General features: G+C 42.9%; 2 protein-coding genes across 3 annotated transcripts; both read right to left on the minus strand.

Annotated features, from left to right (window-relative positions):
* Positions 1 to 3,862: 3,862 nt before the first annotated feature.
* On the minus strand, positions 3,863 to 5,443 carry LOC122772513 (beta-1,3-galactosyltransferase 2-like). 2 transcript variants are annotated; one of them, XM_044030654.1, is made up of 3 exons: positions 5,428 to 5,443; positions 5,229 to 5,308; positions 3,863 to 5,152 (listed from the first exon to the last, which is right to left on the minus strand). In XM_044030654.1, the coding sequence occupies exons 2-3, from the start codon at positions 5,306 to 5,308 to the stop codon at positions 3,952 to 3,954; spliced, it is 1,281 nt and encodes a 426-aa protein (XP_043886589.1). In that variant the 5' UTR covers positions 5,428 to 5,443; the 3' UTR covers positions 3,863 to 3,951. The 2 variants fall into 2 exon arrangements, with proteins under 2 accessions (XP_043886589.1, XP_043886587.1); XM_044030652.1 differs by lacking the exon at positions 5,428 to 5,443 and having other exon boundaries at positions 5,229 to 5,365.
* Positions 5,444 to 7,222: 1,779 nt separating this feature from the next.
* cdhr5a (cadherin-related family member 5a) lies at positions 7,223 to 17,294 on the minus strand. Its single transcript, XM_044030403.1, has 14 exons — positions 16,833 to 17,294; positions 16,453 to 16,625; positions 15,509 to 15,568; positions 14,455 to 14,544; positions 14,290 to 14,376; positions 14,088 to 14,192; positions 13,822 to 14,007; positions 13,315 to 13,405; positions 12,369 to 12,466; positions 12,061 to 12,267; positions 11,302 to 11,415; positions 11,146 to 11,212; positions 10,621 to 10,781; positions 7,223 to 9,437 (listed from the first exon to the last, which is right to left on the minus strand). The coding sequence occupies exons 1-14, from the start codon at positions 16,927 to 16,929 to the stop codon at positions 8,853 to 8,855; spliced, it is 2,121 nt and encodes a 706-aa protein (XP_043886338.1). The 5' UTR covers positions 16,930 to 17,294; the 3' UTR covers positions 7,223 to 8,852.
* Positions 17,295 to 17,801: the final 507 nt, after the last annotated feature.

Genomic DNA, 17,801 nt, shown 5'->3' on the forward strand with positions numbered 1-17,801 from the left:
AGTTCTAAGGATAGAGGGTCTAAGGTCAGAAGATCTAAGGATAGAGGGTCTAAGATCAGAAGGTCTAAGGACAGAGGGACTAAGGTCAGAGGGACTAAGGTCAGAGGGCGTCACTTGCGTTACAGACTGTAAAACCATTCGAGGCAAATTGTGTCGGTGATGTTGGGCTATGTAAATAAACTTGAATAGAATCTTTATATTGTTGCGTGTTTAAACCTGAATATTCACCTGTGTTCCTGGACATTTGCTTGGTTGTTTTTAAGTCATTAATCATTTTATTAGTGGTAAGACAATGAAGTCAGTGTTAACCCAGAAACTAAACATTGGACAATCTCTGATATTATTCTAACGAGATAAAAAGATGATAAAGAAGTAGAAAGATTAAAGTCTTAAAGTAAAAATTAAGCTATAGGATGAGGTTAATTCATCAGACCTTTTTTCTTACAGCAGTTTCCATGCAAAGCAAATACAGGGAAGAGAGAAAATGGTTAGTTTTTACATAACAATGATTAAAATGAACAATTAACTTAAAAATGTGAATTATAGATAATACAATTCTCAGGTTAAAATGTCAAACTTCTCACACACAGTGCAACAGTTCTTTGATTCTGCTTCTGCACCACTGTTACTGTGGCTGTGGTGCCCCCTGCTGGCCGCACTAAAACACTTCACTGTGAGGGGAAATCACCTGACTTAGAAACAAACTGACAAGAACGTTTCAGTAAAAATGAAACTAAAACACAGGTGTAGATCAAAGTACGCTGAATAATTGAATTGACTAGTGCTGTCACAGACCAGAGTAATGAAAGTCATTTATGGATTAATAAATGATAATAATAAAGCCTCCTAAATGTCACACACTGGTCCTTTAACTGAACTGTAATCTGAAGTCAAATATTCAGCACACTTTAATCTGCATTCCTGCGGATTTTCAGCACTTCACCTGTGTTTTAATTTCATTTTTACTGAAACTTTTTTCTTGTCAGTTTGTGTCAAAGTTGGATGATCTTCCCTCACAGTGAAGTGTTTTAGTGCAGCCAGTAGGGGGCGCCACAGCCACAACAACAGTGGAGCAGAAGCAGAATCAAAGAACTGAGAAGTTTGAAGAATCTTTTTCTTTTTTAATGTTTGCTGATTCTTGACACTTTAACCTGATTATTTTATTTTTTCATTTATATTCACATTTTTAATTTACATTTTTAAGTTAATTTTTTTTCCATAGTTTGATCGACAGTCTGCTGATTTTTGACACTTTAACACGAGAATTTTAGTGGTTTTTTTCATTAGTACAGACAATAAGTTAATTGTTCATTTTAATCATTGTTATGTAAAGCAAACTGCATTTTCTCTCTTCTCTGACCGTTTCTCACTTTGTGTTCATGTGCAGCCTCTTCAGTCGTTTGTCTGTTCATTTGTTTCATTCTTATTATTTTTTCCTCTTTCTTTTACACGTCAATGGTTGTAAAAATAACATTAAAGAATAATAATAAATGTAGAGATACCCAAGTGGTATATATATCCCAGTGGTCACCACTAGGACACGCCAAAGCACCATTCTCATGCCTGATACCATTATTCAAAATACACAACAGAGTATTTTTCCATGTTTCCTTGTCTGTAATACCTTTGTTGTTCGGTGTCCGGCATCTGGAGCAGGAGGCAGGGAAAACATGACACTGGTCTCTGGGGGAAACCGGTTAGCCAGTCCTTCTTCATACCAGCTCCTAGCAAAAGAACGAGTGTACTTCCTCCCTCCATCTTGTCTTTCGTTTACTGCTTTATGGCGACGTTCATCAGAGTTCTATAAGCCGAAGCTTGTCTTCTATGAAACGGCTTATTTTGCAGCGAGAGAAAGGTGTTCGCTGCTTTTTTCTCCATGATGAAACCGGCAATTAAGCGCTGGTGAAGTTAGCACAACTTACGTAGAAGCTAGCGGAGGCATTTCCGTTTCCGCCGGCATCAGGCCATGCCCGCCGGCATCAAGTCCGCTCGGTCGTGGTCTTCGAGGTCTTCGGGCGTAAGATTCTGCGCCGGAGAGTTTTATTTTATTTTTCGCACTGCGATGGTGTGTCTGTGTGCGTGTCTCACTCTGAGCAAACGTTTCCAAGCATTTATTTAAATTTCCAATGTTTTAATAAATTACTTTAGATGATTAATTTCTTCTTCATGTGAGACCGGTGGGGCGGTGCTGTAGCGCCCTCTATGGACGGGCCGCCACAAAGTCTTTCTAATGCAGCATGAGAAAGACTTTTCCCCCGTCTTTTTAAATCTCTTCTTAAAACTCACCTGTTTTCATTGGCCTTTGACACTGTTTAAGTTGTTATTCCATTTAACTTTATTTATTGTATTTGATCTGCTTTTATTGTGGTTTATATCCGCATTTTTATCCATGTTTTTTTTTATTATTATTTTAGTTGTTTTAGAGCTTAAGCTTCTGTGCCTTTAATTTATTGTGACTTTTATGTATTATATCTGTTTTCTCCACCAAGCCTGTTGTCATGTTGTTGTGTTGAGTTTGTTCATATATGTTATCCCACTGACACGGAATGTCACACATTAGGGCCTTACTTCTTTGAGGAGTGTCTTATTTCCTCAACACACCCTCAACATGACCTTAACTACCCTCATTCATTTCATGCCCAGAGGTGAAAAGCATGAATTACATTTACTCAAGTTACTATAATTAAAAAAAAAAACGGGGTCATATGAATGTGAATGAATGATGAGGACAGGTGAACAATGAGGACAGATATATGATGACAGGTGAACAATGAGGACAGGTGAGAGGACAGGTGAGTGATGAGGTGAGTGATGAGGACAGGTGAGTGATGAGGGACATGAGTGAATGATGGCAGGTGATCGACGAGGACAGGTGAATGATGACAGGTGATCGACGAGGACAGGTGAATGATGAGGACAGGTGAATGAATGATGAGGACAGGTGAATTGACGGTAATTAAGGTCCCTGAGTGACTGAGACAGTTAAAACATTTGTGACCTTTGACCCATTTTTACTGATACATTGTGTTCACATATTTTGTTTTATCAGCACTTCCTCAAGGGGTCAACTGTCCCCTTGTCCCTTTTGCACGACACAAAAAAGAACCTTGTTAAAAAAAAGTAACTAAGTAACTTTTACATTTTAAACAAGCTCCTTTTTTACTTTAACTTGAGCAAATGTTTAGACCAGTAGTTTAACTTGTACTTGAGTAAAATTTCATGAAATTGTACTTTTACTTAAGTAGAATATTTCAATACTCATCTGTTCATACCTCAACTCAGGTGAAAATAACAGCCTGAGCTTGGGTAAGTAAACACACCCTGCATTGTTAGGCGACAACTGCAGAGACATGGTGATGTCTTCACAAACAGATCCTTATCACATTTTTCTTTTGCTTCAAGTTCTGCAACTAAGTGAAATTGATCAACTTTGCAAAGCCGCTAGCACCAAAAAAAACAACCCAAAATGAATATTACAATTAATCAGACAGGGTCTGTCAACTAAAAGCTGCCTCACCATGAGTCACAAACACGGAGGCAACAGAGACGAGACTAAACTGTCAGGAAACACTTTCATCTATGAGGAAACCCTGAGGTTGGATAAAAGTATCCAATCTCCACTGAGAGAAATAAAATCAAATGAAATTTTGCACACGAAAACATAGCAAAACTCTCAGACCTGACCTGAGGGGAGGCGTTTGTGTGTATACAGCAGCAGAGCAGGGGTGGGCGGAGACAAGAAGCATTTATAACGATATTTTAAAAATTAACTTGTGGAACTTTTCATGAAAACAGTTCACTTTGTGTGTGCAGCAACACAAGATCTAAAAATGGCTATGAGAAACAGACATTTGTTTGTATTTATCAGTTACGTACTACTGTTAAATAAATAAATAACCAGAGTCGGCTTTGAGCCAACGTCTTCACAGTTGTGCGTCCAGCTCTCACATGTCAGCAGTACGGACCTGGTTTTGAAAAGTCGGCCCACATCGCCATGCGATCAGCTTGAGTAAAAGTCGTTGTTGCTATTAATTTGGAGAAAGTGCAGCGATTGTACGGAACAGCAAAGACGTGAAAATAGTTCCAGTCTGGGGGGTCAGTGGGGTTGATGCCCAGGTGCTCCATGCACAAGCCCAAATACACGTCTTCAATGTAGACCGCTTTGACATGTTTGGCTCCCTCCAGCAGCTTTTTCGGGAGGTCCAAAGTGAGGACGTAGCCAAGACCCAGAGCATAACGTGGGTAATGTGACCTTGGGAAAACCTCACGGGGAAGGCACCATTTTGACCTTGGATTTCTTTGAACTATAGCTCCTCTCTCTACATATCCCGTCATGTAGTTTGATTTTGGAGCGTTTGACAACATCGTGACGAGTCTGGGAACATTCAGGAACATGTCCGAATCGATCTTCATGGCGTACGAGGCGTTGGAGCAGTAGGCGTCCAGCCACTCCATCATCACCATGGTCTTGATGGTCAGGTTCTTGTAGCAGTCCACGAAGTCGCTCTGGATCAGGTCCCGGTGCTCGTTGCTCTCCTGCAGCAGCTGTTCTCGGAGCTGCTCGCCTCCCTCTCCAGTGTACAGCCCCAGCAGGAAGATCACCGTCACCACTTTGTCCAGTACCACACTTTCACTTCCCCATGTTTTACGGACGACGTCTCGATGAGCCCTGTTCTGTGGCGCCACAGGGACCATCAGAACCACGAAAGGCTTCTGCTCGGCACATTTCTGCGGCTCATTCATGATGAAGTGATACTGGTAGGGATATTCCACCAAATATGGACCTGGAGACACATAAGGAGGCGGGGTTGTTGGCACTGAGTCATTGTTGGATTGGTTGGTCTCAGCGGGGACACTGACGCTGCTGCTGGTGGTTGTGATGCTGGAATTTAGCATTTCGGCTAAAGCCTCGTCCATGTTCAGCGTCTCTGAAGGAACCAACCACCTGTGAGTGGTGGAGTTTGCCGGATGTTGCAGCCACCAATCAGGGTTCCAGTCCATCGCCATTCCCATGATGTTGGTGTAGTAAATGATGAAAACGACGCCCGAAAAAACCAGAACAAATAAAAAACTGCGACGTCGGGAGCTGCAGCACCACATCCTGCTGCTGCTGCTGTCGTCCACTGGCTTCACTGTGTCCGTCAGTCTTTGGCTGAAATCAAATGTCAAAGGTTTTTGTTTATTTTCGTCCTTATCATTAAAGGAAATGGAAACAATTACACACACACCTTTGTCCCCCGGTTGTCCTCACACTCTCCAGCATGTTGGAACTTCCCTGTCTGTCAAATGGAGGTTTGATGCTTTTCATCTGTAGTGAGGAAACAGCCTTTAGTGTCATTTGAATAAGAGGGAAACACGAGTCACACGACGACAAGCAACAGACGAGTCGCACAATCATTTATCACAGAGTCAAAGTCCTTCACGTACCTAATCCCACAGTGTGTGTGTGTGTGTGTGTGTTCTTCCAGACAGGTGTGCTGCTGTAGAAGAAGAAGAAGAGCAGACATTACTCAGTTTCTCGCAGGTGTCAAAAATGCAGCGCGAGGCATGAACATGTTTGTGTCCAAATGTCCCCGACGTCCCTGTGACATGTTCCAGTGCGATACTGAAGCAGTGTGACGAGAACTGTGTGTGTGTGTGTGTGTGTGTGTGGGTGTGTCTCTTTTTTTGTACCTGCAGGGAAGACACACCTGTCAGTGACTGATAATCTTACAGTTTTTACTAAACTGATCCTTTCAGCTCAATAAAGCCCTCTGGAAAGGGCAACGCGAGTGTCTTTATGAAGACACATACACAGTTACGTTGTAAACAATAAATAGAGTAATAGTTTTGCCTGCTGGAAAGTTCTACACATAATGTCGCGTTGTTCAGACTTTGGTGAGGAATTGGCTTTGACAAATGCATGTTCACCGTTGTCCAGGCTTTTACTAAACTCCTCTCTGGAAAGGGCAACCAGAACAAGTACGGCGGGAACAGCGCGAGTGTTCCACTGGTACGGTGGTCCGACGGGGGCCGACCTAAAAACACGCGTAGCAGCAGATTCAAAAGCACAAATGAAAATAAAACCAAATGCAACATGAGGCGGTGGAGCGATCTGCAGAAAAGCCACAACACACGCGGCGGCAGAAACAAAAAAGAGCCAAGAGAGAGAGAAAACACCTGCATGTTCAATAGCGGAAGTGCTCCAGGCCTGTGGGGGGCGCTGTTGTGCTCAGAGAAAGCAGTAGCGACAACGTGAATGAAAATAAGAATTCAACAGACTGTTGTGGGTCCGATTCCCGGCTCCGCTAGTCTACGTGCCGAGGTGACCTTGGGGCGAGACACTTAACCCCGCTTAGCTCCTCATGGCTGTGCCGGCAGCGGGTGAGCGGGTACGAAAGGTGACGTCCTGTGAGAAAGAGGGTCATCCGGTCATGGAGGAAGTGCTGAACGAACAGTTTTAATGAACTGGTTCGAGTGATTCAGTTACGCTGAAAACAAGTGCTTTACGAGTCACTCGTCGCTCGTTCGTGTCACGTACTGTGACGAGGCGAGCTGGGAACTGCAGATGATCCCGTAATCTGTCATCTGCCAAAGAATACTTGTCGAGCAGGAAGTGCTGAGGATGATACAGCCAACAAGGATGTTTTATTTTTGTGTACAAAAACAAAACAAAACAAGCTGAGGATAATATTAACGTTAGCAGTGATGAGTAGCTGTATGATGGGCTGTGGTGCTGAAGCTCTGGAATCAGGGATACCTGTGAAATAAGCACAAAGAGAGGGAGAGAGGAAGAGCACAAACTAGGGGAGGGAGGGAGAGAAAGGAGGTTCTAGCATGTTCTACCTGGTGGTTTTAGTACCTGCTCTGGTGAGGTTCCAAGCGAGCTGTCCAGATGTTTACTGACTGATCCTTTCAGCTCAATTATTCCTTCTGCAAAGGGTAAACCAGAACAAGTACGGCGGGAACAACTTGAGTGTCTATGAAGATTTATTTCACACACACACACACACACAGTTAGTTAGTAGTTAAACAGCAGTTAGGTACGATGGTTAACATATAACAAAAGAGCTTTGATGATCAAAGCACTGTTGCTTTGATACCAACTTTAACAATAATTAGATAAATAGAGCAATAGTTTTACCTGCTGGAAAGTTCTACACGAGCTGAGCTGAAATAAAATAAAAAGTAGGTTGAAAAAGTGTGCCCCAAACTTTTTATTTTTATTTTTCAAATTCTTCCCCTAAAGTCACTTCAATGTACAAAAAAACAACAACAACATATTTATACATTACAATAACCACAGATTTAACCGTAAAAGCAGTTAATTCCTTTAACTTTAAATAAAGGTAAGTTTATTTCGGTCATTTTCAACCAAATTTACAGCAACATTTACAGTTTAAATGTTAAAATCTGTTAAATCTAAATGTTTAAATATAAACATTTATATTTACACATTTACAGTTTGAAATTGAACGTGACAAAATGTCTCTGGTAAATTCAACATGAGCTACTTTACAAACGACGCACACACACACACACACACACTGAATAAAATAGTCCAAATAAAAAAAGTCATGTCAGCTGTTTAGTATTCAGGAAATGTGGAGTTCAGTAAAAAGCTGAGGGTGAGACAGAATCGGAACGACGACACACAAATATGCAAATTCACAGACGTCACCTGCAACCAGGTGACTAATGGAAGACACCAGCTGTCAATCACACTGGCATCCACTCACATGTGCTGAGTCATTTACAAAAAATGACATATTCTGAGCTGAAAGTAGTGATTAAAAATATTGACTTAACATAATAAACCAGGTGAGAAGCTAATTTTCCCACAGAGTCGCGTGGAGACTTGTGCCCCGTACTTCTTATAGGCGTCACCTTTCAAACCAGAAGGCTACGTTCAATTCTTATTTTACGGTCCTTGTTCAAACCCAAGTTCAGTTGTGTCGGCGCCTCAGAATCCGCGACACTCGCAATAGCGAACGAGAACATCGTGAGGATTCTTGGCCGCGCTCTTTAGCCCTGTTTCCACCAAGCAGTACAAGTCCGTCCAGTGTGGTAAGTCACGCGACTATTTGTTTTGTTGTGTTCCGTCCCAGTTTCTGCCAAATCTGTTGCCGTACGAGCACATTGGTCCGGTTCCTACACAAGTATGGATTACTGAACGGGCCCTGAAGCCCAAAACTCTGTGCTACAATCCCAATACCTTCACTACTATGTAATTCATCACAATATTTCAGCTGTTATGCTACGTGATATACACTATATGGACAAAAGTATTTGGACGCCGGAGCATTACACCAACAGGGACTGTGATGATGTATTTAAATACAGGACTTTAATATGGAGTCAGTCTCTTTTGCAGCTACAACAAGACTTTGTTCAAGATTTTCAAGTGTTTCTATGGTGATTTTGTACTGAAGCGCGTTGCAATGAATTTTCCAAAGGTCCACTGGCTCATAATCAGTCCCAGTTCCTGCAGGGTGGAGCAAAAACCTCTGCAGTCTGCTGATTGGTGTGTGTGAAAGTGAAAGTCATGACTGAAGTCTGGGGATACAAATGTTTTGTGTTTTTCTGTCCAGCGTCTCAAACAGAGCTTGTCTTCTTGCGATAAAAGAGCCACGGAACGCTGACGCCCTGTCGTTCACGGTCGTTCTTTTTCACGGTGCGGCGTGGAATTGATTGGCGCGGCTCACGCTACACTTATCGCCCGTCGGACCCACACTGTCTGCAGATCAGGGTTTACCGCGGCGAGCTGAACTGCACTGTACCGCTTGGTGGAAACGAGGCTCTAAGTGTCGTCCTGGACTGTGACAACAAAACAAACAGCGTTCTGACTTGAGTTCGAACTCTGACCCTTGTGGTCAGCCCTCCTGCTTCTCCTTCTCCTTATCTGAGCTTGTTCTTCCACACTCCTCCTCCTCCTCACTGGGCTCGGCGTTCTGGACCTCCTCCTCTCTCAGCGGGGCAGCCGGGTCTCTGACAACCCCCTCCATCTCCACCTCCGCCTCCAGCTCCTCCTCTGTCTCCTCCAACACCTGTCCTACAGTGTCCGGGATTATCTCCACCTCGATGTCTGAGGAGTCCTCGCTCTCTTTGAACCACACTGTCTTCTGGCCCTCCTTTCTCCTCTGCCTGGTCAGGATGGACCTTGTGCCGTACTCGTCCCCGTCTCCTCTGTCCCTCCAGGCCCTCCTCGTTGAGGGGCTCCCCTTGGGGACGTGGTTGGTGTAGACGCCACAGGAGGAGCAGTGGTGGCTCCGCCTCTCCAGGGGGATGACCCGGCCCCGCGGCTGGGGGAAGGTGCTCCGCCTTGGGAGAGGGTTGTTCCAGCGCCTGACGCCCACGCGGCTTTGGTCGCCCTCGTTCTGGAAACCGTTGTTGGTGTACTGCAGCGAGTCCCTGTGCCCGGTCCGGGGCCGGTCCGACTTCAGACAGGGGCCCAGGCACTGGAGGCAGAAGAGGGGGCCCCTCATTGTTAACACAGGATTAATGTAACATTCATGTAATGTTGGAATTCCAATTTGTATTTTCTGCCTGTGTACACCACATTGAATTGCCTTGCCCAAATTTAAGGACCTTTCAAGGACTTTCCAGGATCAACTCCCTTAAATTCAGAGACTGAAAATGCTGACACAGCTTAAGACAGGAGGAGACAAGGATTGTCCTTGGGATCTTTGTCATTTTCATTTCCCAGGCATCGCGTCATTTTCTCTCTCTTGCTTTAACTTTACTCGCTCATTGGTCTGCATGGAATCTCACGTCAACGGTGGACAGCAGGGATGTCACGATTATAGATTTTCTTGGTACGATTATTGTCAGAGAATTAACTCATTGGCTGCCATTGACTGCTACAGACGTTACGATTATTATGCGTTCATTGATTTCACAACTCTATGAATGTGTTAACTCACATCACACCGCTTATAGGTCTTAATGTTTAAATTATTTATATCTGTTGATGCCAACGTAACAAAATAATATAGCAACAAAGTAAAGTTACAAAAAAGTACAAGAAAAATGACGATAATCCAACAGGAAAAAATAAAAATCACCACTATTATATAGGACTATTTATTAATCCCCCAGGGGAAATGTTTAAATTATTTAAGCCATCAATTGTCATCTATACCAAATGTTTAAGTTTATTTTAATTGTTTTAATAATTGATCTATTTGTATGTGGCCAGATATAAAACGTTTCTATTATTGTGGTTGGTTTATTTCATGTTTAAATTACAACACAAATAAATTTGTAATAAGTGAAGTGAACATCACGTCGTTTGTTCTGTGTAGGCCTAGTCTACGTACATCGAGCAATGTAGGGCATGAAACAGTAGGTGGCGTCGTAACTAACGAGGGAGACATTTACCTAAATATCAACACAAAATTCAAGCACTTTCAATGACCCAGGTCTATTTAAGGCCATTTTCAAAAACTTTGAAGGAAATTTAATTCACAAACTTTCAAGGAAAACGTAATAAGTCATTTATGTACAAACCAGTGGGATATACGTCTATGTTCTCGTCACTTTCTGGACTAAAACATTCTGAACTAAAACAAAAACTTAATCTGTTTTGTTTTGTGTTTTAAGTGAAAAGGTGCGACAGGAAAAACAAGGAAAACCACTGACCCCACACAGTTTGTCCATGCTGCCATTTCCCTTCCACAAGCGGGAAATCAAAAAGCCGATCACAATGAGGCAGAGCACGAGCAGAGCCGCCATGACCAGACCCAGGAGAGCCATGTCTCCTGGACGGTAGCCGATGTTGGAGGGAGACGGAATGGCCATGGCTGCAAAGAAGACACAACAGTGAGTGAAGATCAAGGCCCAGTGCTGTTTCTTTTGTTTAAAGCACAAAGAACTATTTGTCTAACAGGTTTTGTTGTCGTTAGCATAGCCACACAACATTTTTATTTTTTATTGAACCTTTATTTAACCAGATAAAAGACCCGCTGAGATCAAGATCTCTTTCACAAGGGTGACCTGGCCAAGAGAGGCAGCAGCACACATCATAGTTCAATTTAAAACAAAAAGGAAGGCAGCAACTACAACACAAATACTGAAATACAAGAGTACAACTAGACAAACATAAAGAACGGTCGCCTGAGTCACCCAAGACTGTATCAAGGTGGTCAAGGTCACCGCTCGTCTTACCCGGTATGACCTGGACAGAGACGGCTGCTGTGCCAAACTCCCCCGTCGTTGAGTCCACCGCCCGGAGCTGCAGACAGGAAACAGTTTCACCACTTCACTTCACTTCACATACAGGAAGAGGAAGCATTGGTAACAGTGAGCGGAGCGGTCGTGCACCTGCAGCGCGAAGGACTCCGTCTTCACAACTCTCTTCAGGATCATGAAACCGTCCGAGGTCACGTTGACGTAGCTGCTGTACTGGACCTCGTACTTCACATCTGGATTCACACCCTGACACACAAACCATAAGCCATTAGTTGTTGATACAGTATTAGCATTAAAAAGGCCCATTTATACTCCATTTTGTTTCCGTCTCAAACGTTAGCTCTGTGCCTACCCTACATACCGCCATTCGTCTTTTGCATCGGTATGGACATTACGCTATACTTCCCTCTAGAGGGCAGTGTCCAATGCATCAAATAAAAAATAGCAGCCTTTAACCCTCTCATGACTGCCACGATATTCAGGCCGCCTGGATTTATTTTTGATTAGTTTTTCTGCCCCCTTTTTTTCCAAAATAACGTTCACTTTCCATATCTGGCAGTTTTTTATTCAACCGTTTAGGAATTACGGTCACACAAACGTGGGGAGCTACCGTAATGACAAGTATAAAGCTCTATTTCTCTGCTTTCCGATATCCATCTGTCTTATACCACTTTTTTGTACCACTTTATCCTCTCCGCAATCTCAGCTGACACAGGGAAATGAACGCAAAGTACGGACAAAAGGCTCCTCTTTCAACGTATAAACGGGCCGTGATGGAAACCCCGCAGATGTTAGCATTTAGCTGAAAATAATGAAAAAAAAAAGACATTGAATTCACTAAAGTTCTGCTAAAAATCCAAGATGACGAATGTCTTTGCAGAGTAAACTCACACTAGCAAAGTCCTCGTCCCGCGCTCGCACCCTGAAGGGCCGGTTTGTGCTCCGGTCTCGGAGGATCATGCTTTCAGGGACGGAGTTGCTGTAGATGAACCCTTCGTATCGCTCCTTCTCAAACCGCGGAGGATTCCTGCTCCTCTTCATCACCTCAATGGTCACCTGAGTCACTGCAAACTGGTCCCTGTTGGTCACCTGAGATGCCTGATGATGGATGGAAAGACGTGTGAGTCCTCACACACACACACACAGTGTGTCCAGCTGGACTTCCACTTCATCAGAATCAGAATAAAAAAGTCTTTTACCAGAACAGTGAGCGTTATCGGGCCGATAATATCAGCAGCTTTTGCCATGGTGATGTTTCCTGTTTCTTCATCAATGTGGAAAATGTTTCCTTCGTTTCCTGAAGACTCAGAATAATTGACACTATGATATATAAGCACATGCAGTTCTGTAATAAATGCGTCTTTATGATCATTTGTAAGGTTCCAGCAAACAAGTATCAAAAAAGTCAATAAAAAACAAGCGTAAAAGACTAAATACAGCGTTAAAAGTATGTATTCGATTTTGGAAGGTTTACTGATTCTAAAACGCTAAGCCATAAATCAAAACAGCAACCTTGCAATCAATTCTATTATAGTTACACACAACAGTAATTATGATGTGCATGGAATGTTAAAGTCATAATTCAGGGTTTTTTTGGATGTGTGTGGGTACACAGGTGTTAGCCTCAATAAACACACTCTTACACATTTTAAAAACATGTCCACTTGTTTTTAGACGACCTTTTCCAACAGGAAACCAACGTTTCTGCAGCTCCGTTAACTGCTCATTCCTTGCACCAAAGTCTGTCGAGAACAACCTGCACGTTTGTACATGTGGTGATTGACGGTGTTGAGTCGCCGGGGGTCTGTGAGGTCGCCAAATGGTCGCCACACGGAAAACGGAGACAGTTATCTTACCCCCATCAGAACTCCTGTTCTCCTATTTTTCTCCATGGACTCATACGGTGACACAAACGTCAGTTTCCTGTTGGACGAGGCTGTCAAAGAGAGAGACGCTGCAGCAAATCTATTCTACTTGGAATTAAAAAAAAGTGTTTGGCCTTTTGATGAACTCTTTTCTTTCCTCTGAGAATGTTGCAACTGCTTTGATGACTGAAGCTGCTGCTGCTGCTGCTGCTGCTGCTGCACCTGGAGTCAGAAGTAAATGTGCTGCACAGTAAAGTAAAAGGTGTGTTCCAGGTCCAACCTCGCAGTATTCTGTAGCTGATCTGCTCGCTCCTGTTCTTGTCTCCGTCCTTAGCGAACACCGGCCCGGGCTCCAGCACTAATGGTCCTTCCTGTGAAGATTTTAAAATCATCACACGTGTCATTCCTAACAAAACCCCCAGAAGACGTTATCTTCTGAGAAACTGATGTTAATGCGGAATGTCACTGTCATTTAGGACACGCCTCCATCAGTAAGTTTGAATGTTTTATTTTGTGACTTTTGTGTTTGAAAATCCAATTTACTTTATCCCTGTGAACTAAAATCAAGGATTTTCTCAGTGGGCTTTGGTGCGGGAGAATGAGCTGTTTACAAAACTTCACAAAGGGCTGTCTGATGATTAAACAAAGTCCCAAACACAGTCTTAAGATATCATGGACTTAAGAAGGGGAATATTTTATGAGCTGACCATTTTTTAAGTAAAGATATTTTAACATATTAAAGGGATATAAATGTCTTTAGATAAATAAAAATAGTGTCGTCTCTCACCTCTTTCTCCGTCAGGTTGACCTTGCCTCTGTAGCCGCTGCTCACACACAGTTTGGCGATCCCTAAATTTGTCCTCAGACACGGCTGAAACCACGGCGGCCGGTTATCGACGTCCTTCACGTTGACCGTGATCGTGGCCACCGACGTGAAGAACGGCTCGTTGGAGGCCGAGCCGTTGAACGTGTCCTGGAAGCACATGTGACAGGTGAAAGGTCAAAGTGGCGCGGAGCCCGTCTGGACGTTCAGTTGTTTCATCGCTGTCGTACCTGCACGTGTAAAACCAGCGAGATCTTTTGTACGACGTCGTAGTCCAGGAGGCTCTTTACAAGGATCTTTGGCACGTTGATGTTCTCCAGACGGAAAAATTTATCCTGAATCGACAGGAAACAGGGAGAAAAAGATTATTTTAAGCAGATTTTGTTGATCGTAAACACTGAGTCGAGTCACTGCATCATCACATGTTCTTACCGTCGCCGACTCTAAACGATAGAACAGAGGCGCTGAGTCCACGTCTGTCGCTTCCATCAGCCCGACGCTGGTGTTGATCGCTGTGAGCTGCGGGAGAAAAACCTCAGTCAGGATCCGTGTCCGACAAGAGAAGAGGGCGTCGACAAAGACAAACGGAGCGCTCACCTCGTTCACCTCCAGCACGTAGTGGTTTTGTGCGAAGTTTGGAGGGTTGTCGTTCACATTTTCAACCAGGACTTCAACAGACTCGTTCACCTGAGGAAGAGGTTTACATGTCATTTCTAACTAACACGAACTAAACCTAGACTTTTAAAATACATGTAAACTGGTTAGTTTGACTGAAATAGCCAGCATGGAAGAAGTTTTTAAGTTACCAGATGATAGAAAGACTCAGAACACGCTAACAACTAACTGCAAGTGAAACTGGAAACTGCCTTATATTAACAAGCTGAAAGGGCGCGTATCGCCACCTAGTGGAGTGGAGGCAGACTCATTTCAGTCAATAAATCAATTGCCTGCTTGTGCTTATTGGGACAAAGGCAGTAGTTACTATGCATGGTACTTCCTGATCTGTGAACAGTATCAGTTATGGATCTGTCTTCATCAGGAATTAAAGGTCATTTTGTTGGGTTTATTTATTACAATTGTATATGTACTTTGGGGAAATGTCTTGAATTACTGAGGCTCTTTCACCACCGTTGTGTTTCCAGTCTTGTATAAAGTACCTTAAAGGGATACTTTCTTATCAGAAAATGACTTTGGTAGAAGTTAAAGTCACTTTTTATATAATATTACTTCAGTAAAAGTCTCAAGAAATTACATTTACTGTACGCAAGTGTCAAAAGTAAGTTTCTGATATAAAATGTACTTAGGGGTATTAAAAAAGTAAGGATTGAGCCATGGTGGCTCAGTTGTAGGGCGAGTTGTCATTCATCTGGAAGGGTGTGGGTTCAATTCCTGCCTCTGCTAGTCTTTATGTGTCCTCGAGCAAAGACACTTGACCCCATGTTGCAGCGTTGTGAATGGATGTGAAAAATGTGTGAATGGCAAAACTGTAGTAAATACAGACCATAATACTGACTCTTCTTCTTCCGATTTTATTTGGTAGTAACGGGTAACAAAGATAGCTCGAAGAAATGCAGTGGAGTAAAAGTAAAAGTTGCAAAATATAAATACAAAAGTAAAGTACAGAAGAAAACATGTGACATAATCTACTCACAGATCTGGAACCAGTTCTGCTGCATTGCACCCACACCACCAGAGCTGCACTGGACAACGACTAGAAATCAAAGAGGAGCGAGTCAGCGACGTCAGCAGGTAAATGCTGTCTGATAAACACCTTTCTGCATATAATGACACTTCTGTATATCACACTGTTTCACACATTTCACCAAAAAAGTCATTGAAAAATCTCGTTATGCCAACGCTTCTTAAAGTTGTAGCTGAGATAAAATACTGAGTACTACGCCATCCCCAGTTGTTGGGATTGACTTGACAATGAATTGTTACGATCTAATTCTGAAATTATACATAAAGGATATGTTAATCCTCGAAGGGCAATCAAGTTTCCACAGTCCAATTATGAAACTACTTTTTGATTTTTCTGTATATTTTGTATTTCCAATCCAATCCAATTTTACTTATAAAGCACATTTGTAAACCACAGGGTGCAGCACAATACTAATCAGGGAGGGGCAAGAATATGAAGACATTTAAAGGCAAATTTTAAAATCAATCTGCACCGGAAGCCAATGCAGGGCAGACAGAAACACTGTGATGTGCTCATGCCTCCGAGCTCAGTAGGCGAGCAGCAGCGCTTCGAACGAGCTAGAGGCGATTAATTACTGCCCCCCACATAAAGGGCATTGCACTAATCTAGACGAAAGGTATGGCTCTCAAGGGGCCCTAGGTTGTTCAAATGACTCTAGGACGTTTATTACCATCCATGATTTTATTTCATTGAGACGTCAGACGTGGTTGTACTGAAGAGTACTGAAAACGTACCTACCTGCCCACTAACCAAACACCCTACCGACTAACCAACTTACATATCTACTAACCTACGTACCAGCCAAACAACCAACCCATAATCCAACATATCCATCCATCTTCTAGTTTAGTGGTTAAAATGAAGAGTCTTTGTGTCCCGTCTGATAAACTCACCTCATAATCGAGCCCCTTCTTCGCCATCAGGTCGTTTCCTCTCAGGTAGAACAGACCCTCAGGGTTCACCGTGACTTTGAGCGTCACATCACTGCCAGAGCTGATCTGCACCAGCTGCACGTCGGCTGTGCTGTTTTCAGAAACCGTCACTGGACCAGGAGGCACCGAGCAAACTGAGACAGACGAGAGACGGCCGATCAATCACACCGATCAATGAACAATATGACATCACACGTCTCATATCTCGCCTGTGAAATTGTGAATGTTAGATAGAACCTCAGTTCAAGAGGCCATGAGGTGGAAAGGTTGAGGGGGGCCACGGTACATCTAGAACACATCAGGCCCCCTCACCATCACACAGAAGTCAGAGCTCTACTCACGTCTTTGAGCCGCACTAACTGTAAAAAAGTAACCGATGATGACGACGACGCATCCAAAGAAACCGCTCACAGGTTTGCTCCTCAGCATCAGTTCCATGTCCTAATCTCAGAGGCACCAACACATGAAGTCCCGCGGAGGATGAGGAGCCCCTGGTACCAGCTGGTACTCCACCACATAATGCCCCGTCTGTGCTGCCCCGGGCAGTGGGAGTCGACTACAGTTGCAATGTTTGTGATTTCATCTCACAGTCACATATTGCATGAAGCGCCGGGCAGCAGAGGACTCGCAGCCGCCCACGGAAAATACTTGCATCTGTTTGAGCAGGATGGGTCATTCTGTATTGGTGGCCCTGATGCATTCTGGGAGAAATCATTTCTCACATACTGCATCTGAACACGTCAGGTTTTTTACAGAACAGTTTAAAGCTCAGGCAAGATAGATAGATAGACAGACAGACATACAGACAGACAGATAGATAGCTTTAAGCTAACAGACAGATAGATAGATAGACAGACATATAGATAGATAGCTTTAAGCTAACAGATAGATAGACAGACAGATAGATAGATAGCTTTAAGCTAACAGATAGATAGATAGATAGATAGATAGATAGACAGACAGATAGATAGATAGATAGATAGATATAGATAGATAGATAGATAGATAGATAGATAGATAGATAGATAGATAGATAGATAGATAGATATAGATAGATAGATAGATAGATAGATAGATAGATATAGATAGACAGATAGATAGATAGACAGACAGATAGATAGACAGATAGAGATAGATATAGATAGATAGATAGATAGATAGATAGATAGATAGATAGATGCAGATAGATAGATAGATAGATAGATATATAGATATAGATAGATAGATAGATAGATAGATAGATAGACAGATAGATAGATAGATAGATAGATAGATAGATAGACTGATAGATAGATACTAGATAGATAGAT

Source organism: Solea senegalensis, linkage group LG7 (assembly GCF_019176455.1).
Source record: "Solea senegalensis isolate Sse05_10M linkage group LG7, IFAPA_SoseM_1, whole genome shotgun sequence".
Taxonomy (NCBI): Eukaryota; Metazoa; Chordata; class Actinopteri; order Pleuronectiformes; family Soleidae; genus Solea; species Solea senegalensis.